The sequence below is a fragment of the Lathamus discolor genome, chromosome 3 (genome assembly GCF_037157495.1).
Source record: "Lathamus discolor isolate bLatDis1 chromosome 3, bLatDis1.hap1, whole genome shotgun sequence".
NCBI lineage: Eukaryota > Metazoa > Chordata > Aves > Psittaciformes > Psittacidae > Lathamus > Lathamus discolor.
The window spans coordinates 147,027,106-147,051,499 of record NC_088886.1 but is presented as its reverse complement, the minus strand read 5'-3'; the positions used below and the strand labels follow the sequence as shown (position 1 = coordinate 147,051,499).

Below are 24,394 nucleotides of genomic sequence, written 5' to 3'. Positions count from 1 at the left end.
CAAATTGGGGCTACAAGCTGAGAAAACAGGTTTTCACTCCCTGCTCTGTCACCATTTTGCTGTTTAATTTGTACCAAATCAAGAAGATAGATTGTTTCAGAGGTAGTTAATGATGCCTAGTTAGAACAGCTTACACCTCCTTCCTAGGGCATCTCTTAAGATCAGATGAGCTACACTTGGGTTTTGATGGGGACTTTGCAGTTCTACAGGCTTTAATATTTTGTATAAATATTTATTAACAGTCGTGTATAAGGGCTTATCTATCAAAATTAAGCACCAAGTAATTAACAGCATTCAAATGATAATATCTGCCTGCTTCCAAAAGACAGAGCAATCAGGTGTGGGTACATCAGTACTGAAAGGAGCTGAACCTTCTTTATATCAAATGTAGTCCTGCACTCTGAGCAGAGCTGTCTCTATGCAAAGCAACCGGCAGTTGTGACTGAGTTATGGGTCACTGCAAAAGGTAGAACATAAGCCCCAAATTCTTACTAAAAACCTTATTTTTGCAGGCAGGCCTGTTTTTCTGAGGATTATTTATTGGGCTTTTTTGTCTTTAAAGAGCTGCTTCTTGTATCATTCTCCCAGCAAGCAATCTGGGAACTTCTGGGGGAGCCCTCAGTGCTTTTAATTTTATCTTCAATGATTCTATCCGTTTTTCTTCATGCTCTCTTTATTTTAGCCCATTTTACTTTTTCTCCCTTAAAATTTTGAATGTAAATTCTATGCTGGTTTGCATTAGCAGACTGATTAATCTTTTAGAAAAATCAGTGCTGAAATCATCCTCTTAAATTGCTGCTGGTTTAACTTCCCTTCCCCTCCTGACTTACAGGGACGGCTTCCAGTAAAGTGGATGGCTCCAGAAGCTCTGTTTGATAGAGTTTACACGCATCAAAGTGACGTGTAAGTGGCCTTATTTGAGTGGGGTTTTGAGGGGCGGAGGGAGGGTTGCTTTGGTGTGCATTTGTGAAAGTTTGGGATATTTTCAGTGTGTTTTGCTGTTGTCTTTTACCTTTAAGAGTTTTCATTCTGTTTCACGTATTAATAGATGGAGCAGGACTTGCCCTTAGAAAGTGAGGATTTTATGGTAGACTGCTAACCAGTGCTCTGTTACTAATCTGCCCAGCTTCAAAGCACATGAAAGGTGGAAAATGCTAACCTCCTTCTGTCAGTGCGGAAGTTTCCCCCCTTGAACTTATTTACGGATGTGCAGCTACAAAGAGTCTATCTAATTTGCTTGGCTTTTGACATAGTCTGGATTTCCTTCAGGTTAAAAAACATAAGAGGAAAGAAAGAAAGAAAGTAAAAGTTCTTATAAAAAGTTGTGCTAAGTTTAGGTACAATAAAACATAGGCTGGATATAGTGGGAAAGTTCTCGCTGATTTTCAGAAGTGTTGGTGCTTCCCATGTAGCAGAAATCATTGGACTCTGACGCTTGAAATCTTTTAATGTGCGCACAAAAGTCACTGGCTGATGCAACCCGACTGCTCAGGAGTTATTCTGCTTCCTATTACTGTTTCCTAAGCCCATCTACAGTACGCGTGTGCACTGGGCTTGAAGTAGATGTGTATTTTTATGCAGTGCAGATGAAGATCTCATGGTTTTTATTTCTCCAAGAGAAGCTGTTAACTGTAAAGGGCTGCATGTTTCCCAGCACTGCTTTAAAAGGTTATGCATGTCAGTGCAGGGCTAAAGGGAAAAAGGGCAGGGTGGAGAAAATAAGGGGTATCTCCTCTTTCTTTAACATGGGTCCACTTTTTGAGCTGCGTTATCCTTAAGAGAAGCATTTACTGAGGTCTTTCTTCAGTATTTACAAGGAGACTGTATGCACAGGTTAAGGATGAATCCCACTTTTGTTTTAAAACAACATCTGGGCAAAAATATTTAAGTGAATGTGAAGTAAACCGCTTCGCTGGTTCAGGGCTGAAAATCAGCCTGAGCTCTTCAACAGCACATGGGTTTCAGTGCTGGAACTTGGAGCCTCTTGGCCCCATGGTGGCTTTGAAGGAGGCTAAAGATAATATTATTGTAAGTTTGTGCAAACAGTTTACTAAAATACACTGCTCGAAGCCCAGAGAGCTGCAGAGAAGCTGGGGAGCCAGGGCAAGCTGTGTGCTGCAGCTTACCTGGCCAAGCTGCCTGCCAAGGAGCCCTGGGTTGCCAGCTAGGCGGGCACTGGAGGAGGTGGCAAGCCAGCAGGAAAACTGGCTTAAAATGATCCTCTTTCCTTTCCTAACAACAATTAATAATAAAAAATAGGCGAGCAGAATGAGGCAAAATATTTTTGTTTTGAACAGTCTGCTTCTTTTCCAAAATACCCTGCCACATCATTGCAATCCAACTCAGCTGTGAGTGTTCTGTAAGTAATTAAGCTGTGAAGACGTGGTTCTGTGCAATAGTCCTGGAAGCTTGGGTGCTTAGAGCACAGCAAACAAAGGCAGAGAGTGTGTCTCTGACCTTTCTGCTCATGTCAGTCACTATTTCTATATGCTGCCCAGACATATATCCGATTAATGGACTGATATAGTGACAGGCCAAGGGGAATGGCTTGAACCTGCCCGAGGGGAGACTGAGATGAGCTCTTAGGCAGAAGCTCTTCCCTGTGAGGGTGCTGAGGCGCTGGCACAGGGTGCCCAGAGAAGCTGTGGCTGCCCCATCCCTGGCAGTGCTCAAGGCCAGGTTGGACACAGGGGCTTGGAGCAAGCTGCTCTAGTGGAAGGTGTCCCTGCCCATGGCAGGGGTTGGAACTGGATGAGCTTTAAGATTCCTTCTTTCCAACTCCGTGGTCGGAGTTGGGCAGATGCTGATTTCATCATCTCCTAAGAGAAGCCAACAGTCATTGCATCTGCCACAGACACATCTCTGTTTCCAGCAGTAAAGCAGATCTACTAATGCAGTTTTCTCTTTGATTTGTAGTTGGTCATTTGGTGTGTTAATGTGGGAGATCTTCACGTTAGGAGGATCGCCCTACCCAGGAATCCCAGTGGAGGAACTTTTTAAGCTGCTTAAAGAAGGGCACCGAATGGATAAACCTGCCAACTGCACCAATGAACTGTAAGGACCCTTATTTGCTATACCAGGACTGGAGGGCATAAGGTGTACTGAATTCACATGGTTAATGCTACCCCCAGCAGAATTGCTGGACTCTAAAATTGTAGATACACATGTGTGTAAGATACTTAAAGAAAAGGTATGAAAAAGTCTTCAGGAAATGTTTGACAGAGGATTTAAGCATCTTCACACCCTGCTGTGATCCCACTGAAAAAAGAAGAGATCATCCACTATCCTTTCATCAGTGTTTGTACACCCACATTTGCTTTATTTGAATCTCATTAACATGAGAATGCCTAAATGGCCACTAATCATATGTAAGGTGCATCAGGCTGGTTTTGTACACAACAAAACACATCTGGGAACTCCTGCGTTAGCACACCATCATCTCCTGGTGATGGAGGGGAGGCTGTTTTCCCACTCTGATATTTCAGTGGAGCCCTTAACTATTTTGAATTAATTTTTTCTTACATATTTTCATTTCTTCACTTCACAAAGACCACAATCCCTAACATGCACAAATGTTTAATCATGAGTAATTTAAACCCACTGAAATTCCTGGGAAAGAAGGCTACAGAATTGGGTCCACAAAAAAGCAATTTAGACACTGCGGGGTTGGGGGGAGGGGGAAGAGATTCAGGAGTAGAAACGCACCTTTGAGGAAAAGGAATATCACAGTTTTGGCCAAGTCAGTGGTCAGTGTGGGTGCTCGCTGCTTTGCTGGTGATGAAGAGCATTGTGTCTGAAGAGATTTGCGAGGAAACGCGTGATTTTAATTAAGCCAAGAAAATGTGTATTTCTCACAGCTATATGATGATGAGAGATTGCTGGCATGCTGTGCCTTCACAGAGACCGACTTTCAAACAGTTGGTAGAAGACTTGGATCGGATTCTCACTCTCACAACTAATGAGGTAGGTAAATGGTTTCCCTCCATAAGCCGCTGATCAGGACAAATGCTTCAGGAGACAGATGGAATTTATTCAATTATGAAATCCTGCTCAAGTTCTCTTCTTGTTCTGTTTGTCGTTGTCCTCCGAGGTTACACGCGTGAAATCCTCGGTTTCTTGCCATTATGCCTTGATTTATGTAACTAAACAGAAACACGTCTTTAAAATGTTTTTGTTTATTTCTTATTGCATCTTTTGATGTTTTTAGCATGGCAGTATCAAGGGACTGCATGCAGCAGGTTGAGAGGCGATGTATATGTTTCAACATGAGGTTCATGTGAAGGAGATCTGTAGAGTTCATGGTGTTTTTCATTTATCAGCCCAGTTTGATTCCCAGCCATGATATCTAGGTCAGAAAAGGAGAAACTGTTGATGGTAGATTTCAGATTATATGTCTGAGAGTGAATTAGGTTCACTGAAATAGCTCTCTGTGGAGGGAAGGAGGACCCATAGGGAACGTGTGAACAGTCATCCAATTATCCAAAGGTCCTGCCTAACACTGCTTCAGGTTGGGATGTATGAATGCAGAAAGGTTTTATTTGAAGAGCATTCTTTCAGAGGTCTGAGATATTATTAGTTTTAGCAAGGAACACACTGATTAGGGTATTCACACAGGAATCGGCTCTCTTATCACTAAATCACATGCACCTTTGAGGAAGATCACAAGTGATGGAAATGTTGATTCTTTTGGTGGAAACTTCTTTAGAGGGAAAATGCTTGGTGTCTCAGAAATGTTTTCTGAATTCCTATTGTTCTAAGAAATGATATGTATAATGGGAGGAAGAAAAAGAACAAAACACTTAGGGAAGTAGCAACAGTTTCAAAATTAATTTCTCTGATTTGCTATTACTTCTTTATAAGGGAGAAAAAGGTAGGGAAAAAAGATTCGGATTGTTTTATATGCATATATGTATTACTTTCTGATTTTTCATAATTGTCAGAGAAATAAAAAATGGATTATTATGCAGCTTCAAGAAAGTCTGTGTGCAAAAGGGATGACAGGAGAAGCTGAGTAAAGAGATCCCATTTTTTTATGATCATCATTTGTTCAGTAGATCCAGTTGAAAAAGATTCTTTGGCTTCAGTAGCAGCTGTATGTTTGCCTGGATTCTGGTTTTAAGGCTTACACTAAAAGGTGGCACTTTCAGGAGTGGCTCAGAGATGGGGTAGGAATATGTGTGTGCTCCCTTTGGAGTTGGTAATGCAGCTCTGCATATCATTACTGGTTTCCCCTCATCCAGACCGACTGCATCTTTTCCTGCCTAAATAATATATGATTTCACAAGACTTGTTGGAGGTGGGCTGGCTGCCACTGCAGAGTGCTGGGTGGCTTGGACTGGATACGCACTTGCAAATTGAAGAGGGAGGTTCTGGGCTGCAATTCTAAGCCTGGGAAAGGATATTGCTTTCTTTCTTGTGTGCGTTTAACCATCTTGCCTTCCCAAGTCATGGAGCTGGAAGGATCTCAGAGGTAGCCTGAAAAGGCCTTTAGGGTTCTGTCAATTACTTTAGACTAGAATCATAGGAAAAAAGGCTGGGAAAAGCTCAGGAGTACATCCAGTCCATCTGATCGACCTATGGCAGGATCCACTATACGTTTGTCATTCCTGACAGATGTTTATGTAACTCGTCCTTAAAGATCTCCACTGCTGTGTGTCTGCATCACCCCTTGACAGTCTATTGCTTTGTTTCATTAGCTTTACTTCCTGAAAGCTTTTCCTAATCTCTAATCTTTCAACATAAGATAGTGCTTCGTGTCTTATTTACCCTGGACATAGAAAGCAAATTATTTCACTTGTATTTGCAGCACGTTTTATGCTCTTGAAAGCTTGTCATGTTCTCACTCAGTATCTCCTGAGAGCTCTAGTGTGTCCCATTTTCCTCCATGGCTTTTGAGACCTGTAATCTACACAGGTTTCCTGAAGTTGGGTCAGTCATACTTCAGTGTGATGGTACTTCTGCTTGCCCTCTCTACAGTGGCACTTTTCCTTTCCCCTTGGAATGACACTGTTGGTACAGAGTCAGCCTAGTTTACCCAGCAACTCAATTTTTAGGGCAGCCAATAATATCTTCCTCTGCATTTGTGCAAGTGATTACTTCTGCTTAAATGGCAATGTCTTGCTCTTCTCCATAGTCATCGCTTGTTGGGTTTTTTCATTGGTGGTTTTTTGTTGGGTTTTTTTGTTAGTTTGTTTGTTTGCTTGTTATTTTTCCCCTTCCAAAAGACCCTATTCCTGATGTTTCCATGGGTAGCATGGAATGTTTCCTAGAGCCCCAAAAGCAGAAGTTACCAAGAGTCAACCTTAAGGGTATATTGTTGTATCAACACCAGGAACCAACCTGATACTGGAAACTTCTTATGCCCCTTTATGTGGCTCTGGCCCTTGACATTGGATAAGAAAGCTGGAGAGGGGATAAGAAGCCCACCTTGAATACTGAATTCATAACTGAATTCCATCAAGTCTTTTGATGTGGCAGGCCATGCCTGATATCTCATGAGAAAGCCCTGTTTCTTCAGATACTGGAATACTTTCTTCTGACACTGGACTACTTTCTTCTTCTGTCTGTCTAGGAAATGGTTGATTATTTCTGTTCGTGTAGGACTGGTTTCCTAAGAAATACATGTCATGATTGCCTTTGTGGATTTTTTAAAGGCAAGGTAGGCATTAATCACAGATCCAAACTGCCTTCTCTTGCTGGCTACTGTATTTGTCGGCATTTTAAAACTTACATTCACTGCTTTTAAAATGGTGACCATTTTTTAACTATAATATGGTAATGATTGAATTTCTGATTTAAAAAAATATGTTAGCTGAAGAACTAAATTAGCCCAAACCGAAGCACAGCAGCATAAAATACTGACTGAGGTGGAAGACTTGTCTCGTCAGTACGATCATAACTTGCGGTTTAGCAAATGAAGAGATTGCATTTAAATGAATGCAGCTGCCTTTAGAAGTTGAAAGCGAAGGAACATTTCAAGGGGAAAAATAACTTTATTCTCTTGCCAAAACTGTTGTTTCTAGCAAAAACCCTTAACCCAAAGCTTGGATTCAGCAGATATTATTTCCTTTTTTAATGACTGCTTTGGTCATAGCTACTCTGGGACACACTCACTCTCACACACATGCGTATGAAAACCCCAAAATCTAGTGAATTTGTTTTCCTTTTTCAGCTCTTTTTTACGTGTATGCCACTGCATGTTTAAACACAAATTTAATATCACTGAATATAAAACAGAGATTCAAAGTGACCAAAGGAATATAAAGTTGGAAGTGTCCTTCCCTCACCAAATCATTACCATGTGCTAAAGAAAAATGGTTCTATTTAGGATGAAATTTCATTTTTATCATTGTGAGTGAAAAGTCCTCTTTTGATGTGGTTGGCAAGTTTATTTCCAGTGGCACGGCTAATGCTGGTGATGTTGGACTTCAGAAAAGTACTGTATTATTGGTTTGGGTTTTATTTCTCTATCCAAGCTTCTTGTTTTATGAGGTATTTAAGCAAGAAGTGGGTTTAAATGCAGTTGCGTTACAGAAATGAGTGTCATCTTTAAACTCCTCTTTCACCCATGGGATGATCAAGCCAAGTCAGTGCAGCAGTAACATGCTATTGTCAGTCTTGCTGTCTAAAACGTGGTTTATTTCTTTTGTCATAGGAGTATCTGGACCTCAGTGGACCTCTCGAACAATATTCACCTAGTTACCCTGACACGAGGAGTTCGTGTTCTTCAGGTGATGACTCTGTTTTTTCTCCTGATCCAATGCCTTATGAACCTTGTCTTCCCAAGTACCAACACATGAATGGAAGTGTTAAAACATGAAAAGAAGTCATACAGAGGAATAAAGAAACAAGAACATCAAGCTACCTACCATATACAAATCAAATTCTTTTCTCCAGGACCTTAATGTTTCTGCTTGTACATATGAAATATGAAAAAAAATAAGAAAAAGGAGAAAAAAAAAAAACCCCACCAAACTTGGAGGAAAGCAGTTCAAAACCTACATAAAGAATCTCAGAATTCACAACTTTTAAACATTCCCAACAAGAAGAATGTTTATGAACTGTGTCTACATACCCATTGCTATCAATTCTCTGGCTTCCTGTAAGCTGCAACAGACTTCCTTTGTACAATGGACCAGTTGGACTTGAGGCAAACTCTGGGTCTGCCTTTCTTGTTTATTTTGTAATATTTGGAGAAAATATATGTTGGCACACACTTACAGAGCACAAATGCAGTATATAGGTGCTGGATGTATGTAAATATATTCAAAATATGTATAAATATATATTATATATATTTACAATGAATTATTTTTTGTATTGATTTAAAAATGGATGTCCCAATCCACCTAGCGAATTAGTCTCTTTTTTTAACAGCTATTTGCTAAATGCTGTTCTTACACAGAATTTCTTAATTTTCACCATCCAAAGGTGGAAAATACTTTGCTTTCAGGGAAAATGGTATATCGTTAATTTATTAACTAATTGGTAATGTACAAAACAGTTAATCGTTTATAGGGTTGTTGTGTTTTTATAATTTAAATGGCATTTCTATGCAGGCAGCACAGAGAACTAGTAGATATATTGCTCAGACTTTACTAGTTTTCAGATCTTTAAAGAAAAGAAATATTTACAGTATATAACTAATTTTGGGGAATTAAACTTTTGATTTATTTGTGTTTTAAAAACTGCAGTGTCAGATGATTCTTCTTATCAAAGCCAAATCCTTTAACAAGAAAGTCTTTTATTCTCAATACCTGTCACTTTAACAATTGAACTCTTTAGAAGTATTTCTCGTGGCCAAAAAGCAGAATCATTCCACACAGACACAGGAAAAAAAAGAGAAGAAAATTTCAAAGAGGGTTCCTAAAGTAGGGAAAGACATGGATTTGTCTATAACCATAGCAGAACATACTGCTCTAAAAGGAGCTGAGCTTCTACCCTGAGTTGCACATGCATCAAATTAACTACAGTTCTCTTCCCTGAGTTTGGATAATAGGTTCCAGATCTTTTGGCCTGTATCTTTTGCCTTTTAGACTATCCCTCTATTGTAACTTAAGTTAAAAAGAGAGTTGTTGTTTATAATGACAATTTGCCATAGGAATATCAGCATCTTTTTAAGGGATTAATTCATGCTGACTCCAGTATTTCCTTCTGATCCATTCCGTAACAGTAGGTATAGCACTGGCCTCTGCTAAAATATCACTGTTGTTTGTATCTTTTTACAGAAGTCTTGTGTTTTTACTTTCAGAACATTCACACTGATATGGCCATGCAATATGAATGCAAATTACACTGTTTTATGTGGTGGTGTTTTATTTTGGTTGTCCTTTTATTTTTAAATTGGGTAAAAGAAGTATTAAAATCTGTTAACTTTTGTACTGACAATAAAATGTTTCTACAGATATTAATGTTAAAATTACAAAATAAATGTCATGCAGCTTATTTTTCCTAATCCTTTGTGTCATACAAAATGGTTTCCTGAACATCAAGTGGTGGAACACATCCAGAAATGCTTCCTTTTGATCTGATCAGAGGGCCTATACTGCCAAGCTATTCATTCAGGAATAATACTTTTGCTTCTGTCTCATAAAATGTCTGTTCATGAATAATACAGATTATTTGAGTAAATATATGTACAATCGTTGGTGTTTGTGGGATGGGATGCTCTTTGCTGGAAGCCAGTTCATAGTGTAGACATAGAATATTTTCTCTAGTTAGTCTGTATTCTTTAATTAGTGAGATTTCTCACTCATAGTGGAGAGGTTGAAGGGCTATTTGTATAGGAGATCTTAAAAAATTGAATGGAAAGAGAATCATTATGGAGAGAGTACAAAACTTGGGGTTTTAGACTTGAAAACAGAAGGCAGATACACCAAAATAGCTAGAAAAAGTTCCCATTTTCTAATTGAGAAGTAGGAAATTCATGGTCACGTTGCTGCTGCAGGTTAGCCAGAAAAGGGTTGTTGAACTTGGTCTTTACCACATGCTATAAGAGTACTCCAGACACCAAACTAATCTTTGGTTTCTTTTTGTCTGTTTCTATTTTGACCAGAAATCTTATGCCAATCCCAAGAAACTCTAAAAAAGTGCTTGTTAAAAAACTGATGATTTCCAACTAAGAATTATCTGATTGAAAAAGTCCTACTGGCTCTACTAAAAAATAACAACTCCCTTTCCCCACAGCATCTATGACTATTAGCAGCGATGGAAGCTGCTGTCTGACTGAAACCACAGTAGTCTTAATGACATATGTCTGGCGTTAAGATTCTCCTGAAGGGTATGAGAAGAACTTGAATCTTGCTCTGCTTCTATTAAAATGAACCTAATTGATCTTTACTACTTTGTCTTTTAAAAATAACAGTATGTAATGCTCAGAATCGTGATGGAAAGGTGCTATTAAATGACGTAAACTTATTTGGTTACCCTGATTTTGTTTTAAAACAGTTTGTCTGCTTTTCCATAGTTAATTTTCCAGTTTAGCTCTCAAAGATGTAGATTTACACCTTGGGGATAGACCACAATTTCACAGACGCTGACTGAAGTATATTTATTATGCAGTTTTCCTAATTTTGTAGTCTAAACCCTGGTTTAAGCTTTTATTCTTTCCTGCTATCTGAAGACTTTCTTCTCCATTGCCTACTGTTTAATTTCCTTCTATGAAAACATTGGCTGTAGAGCAGGGCACAGAAGTCTCAGTTTCTGGGGGAGAAGCAGATCATCCTCTGTGGGGTTGCAAGAGGAAGATAAGCAGCAAAAATAAGATCTGTCATTGACATTGGTCCAAAGGGGAAATATTCTTTATTGCCATGATTACTTTTGGCTCTTTCATGAGAAGAAGGGGTTAGGAATTTGGATTACTATCTCATCTAAAAATAAAGTTGACATTATTAACAGCAGCCATAATGAAAAGTAGCATTGTATCAGGAAATGAATTTATATTGATGGGGATAATGAGTATTATGTTCAGTGTGTACAGAGTTTCCTGTAGCGCGTAATTGTTTCTTGTCCTGTGTTCAAGTACTGATCCGAATCAACACAGCGTAACGTAAGAGAAAATATGAATGTAGAAACCAGGTTTGTTATGATTCAAGTTCATAAATAAGCACATATTGCCTGTTTGGTTTTGGGGGTTTTTTCCAACTTTTTAACTATAATATATATACATACATCAGAGAAGAATGTTACATCTATTCTGTCACTATTGATTTCATATCGTTCGTATTCAATATGTTTCGTTACGCTTTTACGGAAGAGTTGATCTGTGTTCTGATTTTGAAATTTGTCAAAAGAGAAGTAACTTCACTGTTTTATTTCTGGAAGTAACATGAGCAAAGCTATGTACAAAGTAGTAATTTTCACGTCTAACCCTTGAGAAAAGAGCACCACACAAACCCTGGGGTCTAGAAACCGTCTTTATTGAGAGATTCGGTGATCTCAATGTCACTAATTAAACCAAGAGCAGGCTAAGAGTTGTCTTGGAAGGGTATATAGACTGCTGTTGAAGTATTTTTTTAATAGTAAAGGTCTCTTCCGTAAGAATTCCAAGTCAGTGCCTGAAATGCGGAACAAACCCCATCTGGGCTAAGTGGAAAGGCACACTTTTTGGATCGTAGAATAAGTGGAAGGAGCAGCTTACCCTTGGGTGCCATTGACCTTCCCCCAGTTGGATCTCGCATGGCTCAACAGTGAGCAAAATCCAGCAGTTAGGTAAGCTGGCTACAGTATTTCCTTCTGTCCTCCAAGTCTGAGATGGGAAAGCTCACGTCATGCAGATCCTGAATGGCAAGTTTTGGAGATTTTCTTTAGTCCAAGAAGTTTCAAGTATGTGCATAGTGCTGCTTGAAATCCATGTCTGTTATTGTTAAGTGAGGGCGAAGAACCATTAGAAGACAAGTCCTTTCGCAAACCTTGCAGGAATCTTCAAATGCTTTAGTTTCATTTGGAAGTTTTTTAAGTAGCTTAACATATTCGAGGGAAAAAAACTGGGGCAAAACCAGTTGCTATTCATAGGAGGTAAAAAAAGGCAACCAACAAATGTTCTTGAAGGGTCATCTGTCCGTTCTGTAACCAGGAAGTTGTGTATCTGCATCATTTGATCTAATTAGTATAGAAATGTTTCATTGATTTTTCCACAGTAAATGTAATAGATTTGTTGTGATGGATGAAGCATAAGTTATCTCCAGCAATTTGTGCTTGGAAAGATCGTCAGTCCTTCTGCACCTGTAGATATGTCTGTGTACTTCTGAGCTTTGGTTGGTGTGAGTCCTAAATGTTACAAGTGGCTTAAATGCAATAGAATTTATAGAGCAAGTGTTCATTTTTATCCCCTTTTACCTATGCAAAACTCCCGTTAACCAGGTTTTCCATAAACTCCTACAGGAGGGAAGATGGAGGAAGTCATTCTCTTCACAATGCACAGAAACAGAACAGGTAAGAGGCACCAATTGCTTCAGGGTGTTTCTGTTTGGATTTTAGAAACAGCTTTTTCACTGAGACCACTTGGACACTGGGATAAGCTCCTAGAGAAGCAGTGGAATCTGTCTGGCTGCAGATATTCAAGACTTGGCTGGTCAGGGCTGTGGATAACCTAATCTAAGGTCCCGCTTTCAACACGAGGTTGGCAAAGATGATCTCCAGGGTCCCGTCCAGCTGAAACTTTTCCATGGTTTTGCAAATCTGAGTTATTGGCCAAAGGTAACCCAGGTCTGAAGAGGAGTTCTGGAAAGCTGCACTGGCTCATGCTGAGGTTGTCAGTGGGATGTATTGTTCAGTAAATTCAATTTAATAATGCATTTAACAAGAGAGAGATCCCCCTCTATTAAGGCATTTGGATTTTGAAAGTCAGGTCCTGGATTGCTTTTGATTATCACAGCTGGCCAAAATTATTCTGATTGAATTCCTGTGCAGTGGAAAACCACTGTTTTGTCAAAAGCCGTGTAGAGCACGAGCGTCTTGCAGAAGATAAAGTATTTTGACCTTTTCAGAATGACACGACCCTATCAGCGTCATCTTGTCAGGAAGAAATGAAGTCATTTTATGTTGCAACTATTGAACAGCAGACAATAATAAGGTCAAAGTAGGAATCTAGTATTTTGATTTTATTAAAACAGAGTGCTTGGTCTAATTTGAAGTGACACCCAAGTACTGCAAATAATTGCACTTTTAAGATGTTTTATTTATCATAAGAATATTATAAATGAATTCCAAATGCCAATATTTCCTGAGAAGTACACTTCTAGATATCAATGGTGTTTATATTGCTCAAAGCCTCACAGTATTTTGACATACTTCTACCTGATGCTCCAGCTGTTTTGCCTTACAACCAAGCTGCTGTGAGTGGGAGCAGGAGCTAGTATATCTCAGGATGGGGTGTAAGGATCCTGGTATCATTTTCACTGATACAGCAATCCATACTGGGATGAGGTTACCTGAATTACTGGACAAGCTTTTCCAAAGCCTCAAAGGACATCCAGGGAGGATTAATATCTTTGTGACATAGGAGCAACTCATCTCCTCTGCTGTGGCATCTAGGGCAATAAGGAGAGAGTGGAGAAATAGGACAGCAATTGAGAGCCCCAGTGTTGCTGCTGTCTGGAGAAATCTATGTCCCATTATACCTGAATGAAAGGAAATTACTCTTTATTGGGAAAAAATCAATACAGCCAGGGACTGTTTGAAAAACATCTCAGAGATGTAGCGGAGGTGCAGTATTTTGTCTAGACATGTTTCCCTGGCATGACTGTAATTTTCTTTAAGGGCTATTCAGCAGCATTACAGTACTTTCTTGTCCAGAAGCTTGCTGCCACAGAGATGCACAAACTGACACCTGAATAGTGCTGTAAGGCTAAATTCAGTAAGTCAAGGATTTGCCATGGGAGTGATGGTTTGGATATTCAGAAGAGCAGGGTTCATCCAGGTCTGGAAAGAGTGGGTGTGACACCACTGGAGAAAGTGGAGTTGCGTCTTCTTGCATCATGCCCGGATTGCAAGACTTATGTGTTAGGAAGTTAATGCCAGACCTCCTGAGGAAACTCTGACCGTGTGTACCTGCAGCAGTGATGAGGTTTCCTGAGGAGGTGAGGGAACTTCTGTGTGCAGTCTTTGTACCTGGGGTGCAGAAGATGTATGTAAAGGCTTTCAGCTGAAGGGAAAGTAATGGTCTACACAAGCAAGAAATACACTGCAAGAAGAGAGGTGAGAGAAAAAAACTTGTGCAGTTGGCACTGGCTCTTAATTCAGAGTGTTTCCTTATGAAACTGCTCATTTTCTCCTCATCAGCTCCAGGAAGCCGCCAACCCAAATGCCTGTGTGCTCATCTCCTGTGAAGCTGCCAATGGGTTTGAAATGAAGCTGCCAGCATGCAGCTTGCCTGGTACATCCAACTTTGCTGAAGCATTTTCTTGCATGAATACCCATCAGTTTTCTTGACTGTATTTCATTTACTTTTCAAATAGGGTTTTTTTTTTTTTATAAAGTATTTGCGTTTTTCAAGTCACAGATGTGGGAAAACAAACCAACAAAGCAAACCCAAGGGTTTCTCCTAGGGAATTATATAGGCAAATTTTATTACTTATATTTTTCCTAATACATATTTTCCCTCTCATTTAAAATTTCCAAGACTTGTTCCCTGACAGCTGTTATAACAAATGGTGGACTTCTTCAGCTGATGTAATCCAAGACTTCGTTCATGTCAGAGGAGATGTAATATTTATTTATCAACCAGCCAATGAAGTATAATCCACTGCTTCAGTAGTCCTTTTTTAGTATTTTTCCATAAAAATAGTATATTTATCTCTAATTATCAGTATAGACTAGATCTGCACAAAACTTTTTGTAGGTCCAGCCCTACAGGTTGCTATATCATAAAGCTAATGCCATATAAATGTTCAGTAGTCATGTGACAGATGTAATCATGACAGAGTTCTGGAAGGGTCAATAAAAATGTTACTAACCAGATAAAAATTCTGAAGGAAAAATGGTTTTATTGTGAATTAAAAGTTTTGGTGTTTTTTTTTTTTTTTTTCATTTAGTATTTGGCAGTGCTGTGCTTGCTCTTCGTTTGACTTTTTGTTTCAATTGTTCACTAATACTCTGTGGATCCTCCTCTGATTTAATAGTTGGGAGACAACAGCTGTATTCAGGGTGGTTCCAGCAAGTCTTAAAACCACCTCAGAATTTCATGCCTGGTCTCTGTTTTGGTACCATCTGGCCTAAATATGACAGATGTCACTTGCATCCAGACTTGGTTCTTGTTATCTCTATTTTTCCATGTATATAAGTTGGCTTTACATACGTAGTGTATGTGCTGAGCCCCCTTTATTCTAGGTGTTGCAATAAACAAGGAGGAAAAACCTCCTGTGCCTTTCTTTAGACTTTATTTCTTCTATTGGAGGCAGATAGGAAAGAGGCAGCAGCCCCTTGCTTTTCCTAACGCCGTGTTCATTGTCTCTCTGGCTGAAGCCTCCTCCACCTCGCATCCACAGCACACGCCACATCGGCAGTTAAAAACCATACACCCTCAAAGACTTCCATATTTTGTTGAGATTTCTCTGTAGCTCGACTACAGACAGCCATTCCTCCATTAATCAACCCCCTCTGTTTGACAAGCAGTAGATTTATGGCACTGCATGGATGGAACCAAAATGCAATTAAACACTATCAATCAGTCGCGCTGAAGCTTCCACATTCTGCTCTCAGAATCCTTTTCAAACGTCATTAGAGTTGGAGCTTTGAGAAGCATGGAGTGAAAACAAAGAATAGATGGTAGTTTATCCAAGGTAATTTCAGTCTCTCAACATACACCTCAAAGGTCTAAATGTAGTTTTAAAGAAATAAACATCAAGGGGAAGACAAGAATCTAGAGGGTTACTTTTGGTCCTGGGGTAGGATTGAGGGTAAAAGGAGCATCAGATGATGAAGTGGTAAGTCACTGAAGTTGTGTGGTTTCTGCAGGCGCGATGTCTGCTTTCACTCTGAGTGGCACAGCAGTCATGAATGCTGTGTTCCTTTTGGCAGGGGAACATTCCCACTTCATTAGTTAATAGCAAAGATATGATACAAACATGGTGAGGATGCTCGCTGGGTTTGTAAATACTTTCTTAAATAGCTTTGGTGTTCTTGCTCTCCACTGTTTTTCTGTGTACACCCGGACCTCAGCATCTGACTTCCAGAGAAGTACCATCAAGCAGAAGTAGCTTAATTTCGTCTATTAATCTATTATTTATTTATTTATTTACTAGCAAATGCAATTCTTCTTCCTCAAAGCAGCCGCAGTATTCATATAGTGAATTCAAAACATTTTGAGGGTTTATTCTCCCCTCCGTTGTGTATCGTTTGAGGAGAAACGCTTAGTATTCCATGAGGTTATACACATTAACAAATGCAGTGTCAGTACTGTTGTTATATCTGTTGTGACTAGAAGCATGTGTAAATTACTATGTGATCTTCATGTAATATGAAAAGGGAAAGATGTTCAGATGTTACTGTCTGTGCTCCTTATGCAGTCCACGTATTGAGATGATTCTTATATAGGAGATTAAGAATATATTCCTATACACACTGAGGGGAGGGGGATGTCTCTAGAGCTTTTTAACCCAATAGAAAAAAATAATCTGACAGTTTCTGGCACCTAATTCTGTGTTTGAGATACAAGAAAGGCCAGTAGTCATTTTTGCGTATTTATTTCTCATTGCAACCCCATCTTTATCCAAACAACTTCTGTTCTGAATCTGCTATGGAGCCAGTACCCAAGACTTACCATAAAAAAGTAACAAGGCTCTCTCTCAGCAAAATCTATATACATTTGATGCCATTGAATGTAGGAATTTTGCCAGTAGCCACATGATGAAGTTCCTTATGGTGCCAGAGTGATGTGGCGAGGAAGTTGTCTGCATCGCTAAATCCCCACTTTATGCCGTTCTTTGAAAAGCAAAGAATATTTGAAGGGTGTGACACTTGACAAGAATCTGTAGCAAATTACCATTGTGTGTTTACTCTCTGTGTACTTGACCATTTCATGATAACAACTAGTTATGGAGAAGCTCCACGTGAAAGGAGTGTGTTGGCTCCTTTTAAACATGCATCCACCCCACAGGAACCCAACGCTCCAGACTGCAGAAGATGGGTCCAGAGCTGGCCAGTGGGTAACGTTCTCACTCATACGCCTGCCAGCCCAGCAGTAAGGAGGTAGAGAAAGAAGCTGCCTCTCTGCATAAATTTTTGTTCCCAGTAATTAATAGAACAACGTTGGAATCTCTGGAATCTTGTGGTAAGTGGTGTGATCCGGTAAGCATTCACACTGGATATAGCCTAAGCTTAGTGTGATGGGAGGATCAGATTCTTGGACCACAGTCTGCCACTGCTACCAGCGCTCAGTACCGAGCACAGGCTGCTGCTGTTTATCTCTGCAAAAGGGCTGCTGGGAGGCTCTGGAAAAAGGTACTACAACAGCAAAACCACATCTTTTGAGAGGAACGTTGCTTGTAAAGTTCATATTCTCTCTGTGAGCACCTCCTTCTTGCAGTGAAACCACCACCAGCTTCTTTGCCTACAGCAGCGGTATCAGGGGAAGAAGCAGCTGATGGGGGTAAAAGCGTGTTCTCCCACATTAACTTTTTCCCCCAGAAGGGACCCACATCCTTGTTAAAGCTCCCCAACGTGTGTCTGACCCACATCAACACTGCTGGCTGCAGGAGCGAGCAGCTTTCATCTTGGCCTTCCTGGCTGCCCCTTTACCTCCTAAAAACAATCTCAGTTTTATTTTAGATCAAAACCCCCCACTCCAGTGCCTCTGCTGTATGATCTAAAGATAGCTACTGCATTGACTGTATAGCATGGGCCCTGCACACATGCTGCTGGATTTTGGATGTGTTTTGAATTTTCCAATTGTTAATTTTATAATGTGTCCCTCAGGTCCCTTATTAATGGACAGCTTACAGAGGAGGTCTGGGTTACTGTTTACCACAGCCCTCAATACTTTGGCATCCCTTGAGTCAAATTGAGCGCTCAGGCTTCTGCTTGCCAAGTTAAATCCTTTTTAGCATTTTTATAATCTCCGAACACACGTTTCTTCATCTCTCGGACTCGGTCTCTGCAATTCAGTAAGCATTTGTTTTTTGAAATCAGATCATGATGAAATCTCTTAATAGTTGCTCTATGAAAATATTTTGTTTAAAAAAACACTCCAGACTTAATTGGAATGAAAATACCAGCAGCTGGATTGTAGTTTGAAGTTGCAAGTCTGAGAAACAGCTGGAACAGCAGGATTCAGAGAGGCGTTTCTAAATCTTCCTCTTTCTACAGGAACGTTTCAAGGCTGCTGTATTTTGGCAGGCAATGAAAAGGACCCACTTGAGTTTAGCCTTCTCTGACCAATACCGTATGCTGCTGTTAGATCTGTCACTTAGCTTTGCAGCTAGAGCACACAAAAAGGTTTCTGTCTTGTTCTAAGTTTTATAAGGGATCTGATGTGCCCCATGTATTACCAGAACATCGTTGCCATTACTGCCGTATCTGAACAATGACTTGCTCTAGTAGGGAAATTAATTTATTCTCAGTTCCTCTAATAAGACTTGCTGAAAAAATATGCTATAAAGAAAGATTTTAGATGAGGTTTTCATTGGATGAGGGCTTACTTCTGCGATTGTATTGAGTCTTCACTCATCCTAAACCAGAGATCTAATTAAACTAATACAAGCATTCATGAACTTGCTGGACAATTTTTGTTGTGTTTTATTTATACTTGGTTGGAGAGGTTGTTAAGGTTCAAATAGTTTGAGACGTTGGATATGCGCACTAGTTCTGTACAATGAGTTCAGGTGGCAAAATGTAGTTCTCTGCCCAGTTTCTACTAGATAAAATTCCTTCCATCACAAGAGCTAATTGGTAAGGGTGGAGGTAATTGCCTGGAGAAATTGTCTTCTTAGGGTAGGAGTAATCCTCACACACAGCACAGCAGCTTTCTGTTTGTATCTATCTGAAAAGACTGGCTCTTTGATTTGATCACTGTAGAACACTGAATTTTAAGCAAAGAAGAGAATGAATTTAGAAGAAAATGGAATTTTGACATTGGGGCTTTAAGAGGTAACCCCTAACAAAACCCTAAATTAATGGATAATCATTGGAGCAGTCTTTAGATAAATTCTCATTGGAGATGTTGACTTTCAAGTTACACTTTAGACCAGCAGGCTGTCTGGCTGCCTGCTGGTCATTTTATAAAGTTAAAGATATAATAATACAAATTTGGCACATAATGCAATGAGAATGTCAGCAACATCTGAAGTCTAAAAGGATCCCATGCACTTGCTTGGGTGCAGCATCTTCCTTTCGGGCATTAACAGCTGAGTATAGCTGCAGAACAAAATGGTTAAGGATATAAACCAGACTTCCAGCTTGAAGGAGTTGTCCTTGTTTTAACTCTTACTGAACAATCTAATTATCCTAAGGAAATCACAACTATGAGAATGAGGAGATAGGAAGCAAACATGTTTTAATGCAGAAGGGGAATGATTATCTTATGTTATTTTAAGTCTCTCCACCCTGACATAGCGGAAATCACTTATTAGAGGATAATGTGTGCTCCATATATGTATTTTGCTTATTCTTTCTCAGCAATGTTTTTTCAGTGGCTATAAGCAAGTTGTTTTGTGCTTCAGGTATTGAAGAAAACACTAGTTTTTGCTGGCTTTTAAATTCTTCTACCAAGCATTTGATTAAGCGCATGGACAATATGCCTGCAGATAAGGTTGAAACTCTTTAGAACTGCAGTCTTCACTTTTTTTTGGTAGATTTTGTAGGGATAAAACTTGGGATGTGTGACTGGAAAAGTATCTGCCTTGTTCATTTTAATGGGCTCTTTCTGAAACTCCTCCATGGAGAGGTTCCCTCTCCCTTACATCACTGCTGCAACATCCTGGCAATAATTCAACAAACTCCTTTAATACTTGCTTTATGCATCACCTTTGTTACCACTGAAATCAAGCTGAGCATAAATCATGTCCTTCTATACAGGAATCAGAGCTTCTGTGTAAATGAGGTGGAAGTGGGCTCGGGAAAAGGGTTTTCGGGTGCATTGACTGCCCCATGTCAAGCAAGCCCCAGGTACAGGAGCACATTCAGATCTAAGCAGGACATACTGCAAGTCTGGGTTATCTTTCTGGGCCCAACTCTATGCTGATGCAAACAGTGCTCAAGCTAAAGTTGTCCTGAGGAGAAAGTCCATAACAAATATTAACAGATCACCTTTAGCTGTTGTCAACTGATTTTGGAGGGGTCTTCTTTTTTGTTTAATCACCTTCTATGTTCTGTATTATAAAGGAAGATGCCTTTCTGGACAGCACTGTAGACAGCAGGAGTGTCTCATCAGTCTGGCAATGTGAAATGGGCACACATTAAAGATGCGATGCAGACTAGACCCGGTGAGTATCTGCCAAATATTCTATGAATATTTATTTAGATTTTGAATCAAATTCACTTTGGCCTTGTTCCTCTTTGGAGCTCATACACTAAGAGCACTTGCAGTCTTACCATCCCCAACCACGCATAAAAACGTTTAAAATCATTTGCTTCAGCAGAAGTAAAGTTTTGGATTTGCCACATTTACATTGCAGATATTTGCCCAACTCTCGAAAGAGAAGGGAGGAAAAAGTGAGCGCAGTGCTTCTAGCTTATCGCAATACCCTCTGGAGTGATAACGTGGAAGGGATTAATGCTGATAATTTTGCCTTGGAAATACAACAGAAGATTAATTTGGTAGGGAGAAAAAACATATAGGAAAATGTATTTGTTCCTGCCTTTTGCTGAAGGTTGTATTTCACCCGGAGAGTGGTCACATCAATCCTTCAATCATTAGGTGGTACCAAAGGAGAAAGAAGGAGATGTCAGGTGAAGGCATGTGAGTGGAAAAGGGGACATGGGACCTTACAGCAGTTTAGCTGTGACTGAAGAAAGTTTCTGTTGTTGTAGATGGTCTTTGTGTGTCTCTGTTTAAGCTGTGTTGGGGGTTTTTGTCTCCCAGGTTGTCTTACGTACTGGAGTAAATGTAGATGTTGGCCTAACGGTCTAGGGCAGGAACAACCGGTAGCAGTGGCTGGAAAAGAGAGCTGGGGAGGTAGGGATGGATAGGTATCAAATAAAATGGCTTTAGCACAAAGCATTTAGCAGCTCTATAAACCATCACTGAAAGAAGAGAAATAAGAAATTTAAGAAAAGATATCCAAGTGTGGTTTTAATAATAAGAGCATCCAAACAGGTTGTGATCTGTTCATGGAGCCTCTGCATTCAGGGAAGTTCAATCTGCCAAACACTTTATTGCTTTGAACGTTCATTTCAGAAATCAAGGAGTTTATTAGAGTCCTAAATAAGCATATAACCAACAGATAAACATGAGTTTCAAGAATAACCAACTGTCATATAGCTGAAATCTGAGATTCCCAGTTGTGGTCTGGTAAATCTGTTTTCCTTTATCCTACTGGAGTAGCCACAGTCCCAGCTTGTTAGACTAGGTTTACCTTTCAGAAGAGAGTGATTTACAAAATACATTTTATGACACACATCCCAGAGCTAGTTGTACTATCCCAGCAGAGTTGTACTCTGCTGACATTAATGTGAATGCCGTCATTGTATTGAGCAGTTGATTATGACTGCGGATATTTGAGGGTTATGGATTCTTTCCTGAGATCATATTAAATCTTTAATTAAATTTCTGAATTGCTGAAGTAAAGAGCATCAGCACTTTTAAATGGATAAAAGCACATAAATGAATAACCAAGGAAGTTGCACCAATTTAAGCAGCCTGTTTGTGAGCTGTACTTTATTTTGTTCCAACTGCATCTTCTTCCATCATTAAGTTATCGTCGCGGTGTTTGGTTGTGGCCATTCGAATATAAAATGATTTTTTTCATGTGTTAGTGTTCGGGTGCTGTGAAGATATCAAGCAATAATCAAACCTTTTCTTCACGATTTTGAATATACCCTTGAGAATAATGGATTTAAAAATCCACTCTAACCTTTTGCTATTGGAACACAACATGTGCCTGACCTCCTGACCTCACAGCTGTATTCAGGGAATTGCATACTTCAATGATTCCTTTTATACAAACCTGTGTTTTGTTAATTTTAAAAATAATTATTCTGAGTTTTTATAGAAACGAGTCAGAGATGCAGCATGTTCGAACATGTAAAGAAAACTCCCTAGCAATACTACTAAAATAACCTTAGTTAAGGTTAGTTAGTTAGTTAAGAACCTTACTTATACAAGAACCTTATTTTTACCAGGACAGAAGAGTTATTTATGACTGCTTCTCTTATCATGGTGAGTATGGTTTAATATGCCACTTTCAACTACAGCACTGCTGTTGCTTTTTAAGAGTAATATCCCGTGAAATAGATGTCAATTCTCAAATACCTTCAAGCTGAGAAGCTCAGGTGAATTATACTGAAATTCAAGGAGGTTTTTTGTTCTCTAGTGAGGCATCAGAGCAGCTGACAAACAGCTTTACATTGAATTGTGTGCAGTCACCTAATTCCTGCTAAGGCTCTTTGAGAATCCTGTTTTACAAGGGTAGGTCCCACCTACATTTCTGCTTTCAGTTTTGCGACTTCTGGCCCTTCACTAGCACAATGTCTAGCACAGCATCACAAACTGCTGTACCAGTGCAAGTGATAGGCAATGAACAGTGATTTAGAGATGATAGGAGTGTGCGAAAGGTGAGAGAGTAAAGGCATTTTAAATGGATTTGGTTTTGGAGGAAGATGGATGTTGTTGTATCCTGATTGCCAGACAAAGCTCACAAATGAAAATGTAATTATTTCAGAGCATTGGCTATAAAGATGTAAATATATATACAAAATCACACTTGTAATTGAAGTACTTCTAGTGGACATCTGGAAATAGAGACATTTGTTTTGAATTTTGATGGTATGGCAGGACTTCTAACAAGAGGTTTAAACATAGGAAAGTCAGAGTAATATTCTGAGTTTCACTTTTACCTACGTCATTGATGCCTGTTTTTTGGTGCCTAATACTGCTTTAAATAAAGCAGGATTGATCTGCATTTTCAGTGTCAGCCTTCTCATTCCTTTCTGACTTGCAGAGTGATACTCACTGTTCCCATCTCCTTCCTAAAATTGCCCATAGACCAAGGCCTCAGCCTGCACATCGTTGCTCCCATGCAACTCCCACTCCATTCCACTCACAATAGTGCTCTTGCTCCAGAGCTCAGCTTGTCTCTCCAACATCTTGGTTCAGTCCTCTACCTATCTGCTTTGTGAGCTGTGTTCTTCCAGTTATCAGGGCATTTACAGGTTATTGGGGGGTGGGGAGAAATAAACCAAGAAAAAACCCAACAACCCTATACATCTTCAATATTGTCATATGCTTGACATGTTACTTCAAACAGTACCTAGTAAAATGAGACTGTACAAGTTGTATGGGTACAAAAATGAGCATTACATAGGCAATAAATCATGCAAGGAATTTGCTATCTGTGTACTTAATCTAAATTTATTAACACTGGCAAGATAAAGGTCATTTTGACTCCATGCCGACTCTTGAAACTGGGACGCTGTTCAGAAATTTGAGGTTTCTTCATCCAGCTGTGTACATGTGCCTTGTTATCTAATACTTTAATTGCTAACAAAACAGTGGGTAGTGGAGAATATACTGTTCTGTGTCAATATTTAAGCAGGACTTTACTTATGGCTTAAGTTTATTCACCTTGGAGAGAGCATTTTTGCCTCACTTGAATAATTGGGCTAAGAAAAAGCAGGGTTTCAACTTGCTCCTGTGGTTTGCACTTACTATAAGCAAACAGAAAAATATGTGAACTATTTCTGAAACATGTGTCCTTCAGGTCCTTTTTCTTCTTTTTTGAGATTTCAGGAACTGTTGAGACCTCACAAGTGTATGGGACCTTATTCTTTCTCCTTCCCCTTCCCAATGCTTGAGGCCAATTGAACTCTCTGGCTTGTTCCTGATGAATATTTGCCTAAATTCTTAACATTTCTCTGCAAGGATTAGCAGTTGTGATTGTAATTGTCTCCCCTTCCCTTCTCATCACTCCTTCAAGAGCTGAGCATGGGGATAAGGACTTCTGCAGGCGTACATGCAAAGCAAGCTGAGAAGAGAAAGCATAAGCTTTTCAGGTTTAAGTACAGAAATCACCAGTGTCACCAGAAATCACCAATCTTCACCCCATTCTCAGTGGCTTTTCCCAAGAGAAGTTATCGCTTAAAGTCTAAAGCTTGCTGTTTTCCATGTCCAAAAGTCTGATCCTCACAGTGGAGCAAGTTAAAACAAGAGATGCCATCCTACTCCCATGAAGCCTTAAGATATTTGGAATAACAATTAAGGAGGAGGGTATAAAGGCAGATATTTCTTTCCAAACTGGAGTTC

The 24,394-nt window shown here is 39.6% G+C and overlaps 1 protein-coding gene across 9 annotated transcripts in view; it reads left to right on the top strand.

The window, feature by feature from the left end:
* FGFR2 (fibroblast growth factor receptor 2) overlaps positions 1-8,307 on the top strand; it is an 86,356-nt gene extending 78,049 nt beyond the window's left edge. For all 9 annotated transcript variants that reach the window (XM_065672400.1, XM_065672403.1, XM_065672399.1 and 6 more), the window contains 4 exons: positions 833-903; positions 2,917-3,054; positions 3,858-3,963; positions 7,655-8,307. In XM_065672400.1, coding sequence (XP_065528472.1) covers positions 833-903; positions 2,917-3,054; positions 3,858-3,963; positions 7,655-7,819 — 480 coding nt within the window. In that variant the 3' untranslated portion in view covers positions 7,820-8,307. The remainder of the gene's footprint in view (positions 1-832; positions 904-2,916; positions 3,055-3,857; positions 3,964-7,654) is intronic.
* The last annotated feature ends 16,087 nt before the right edge of the window (positions 8,308-24,394 follow it).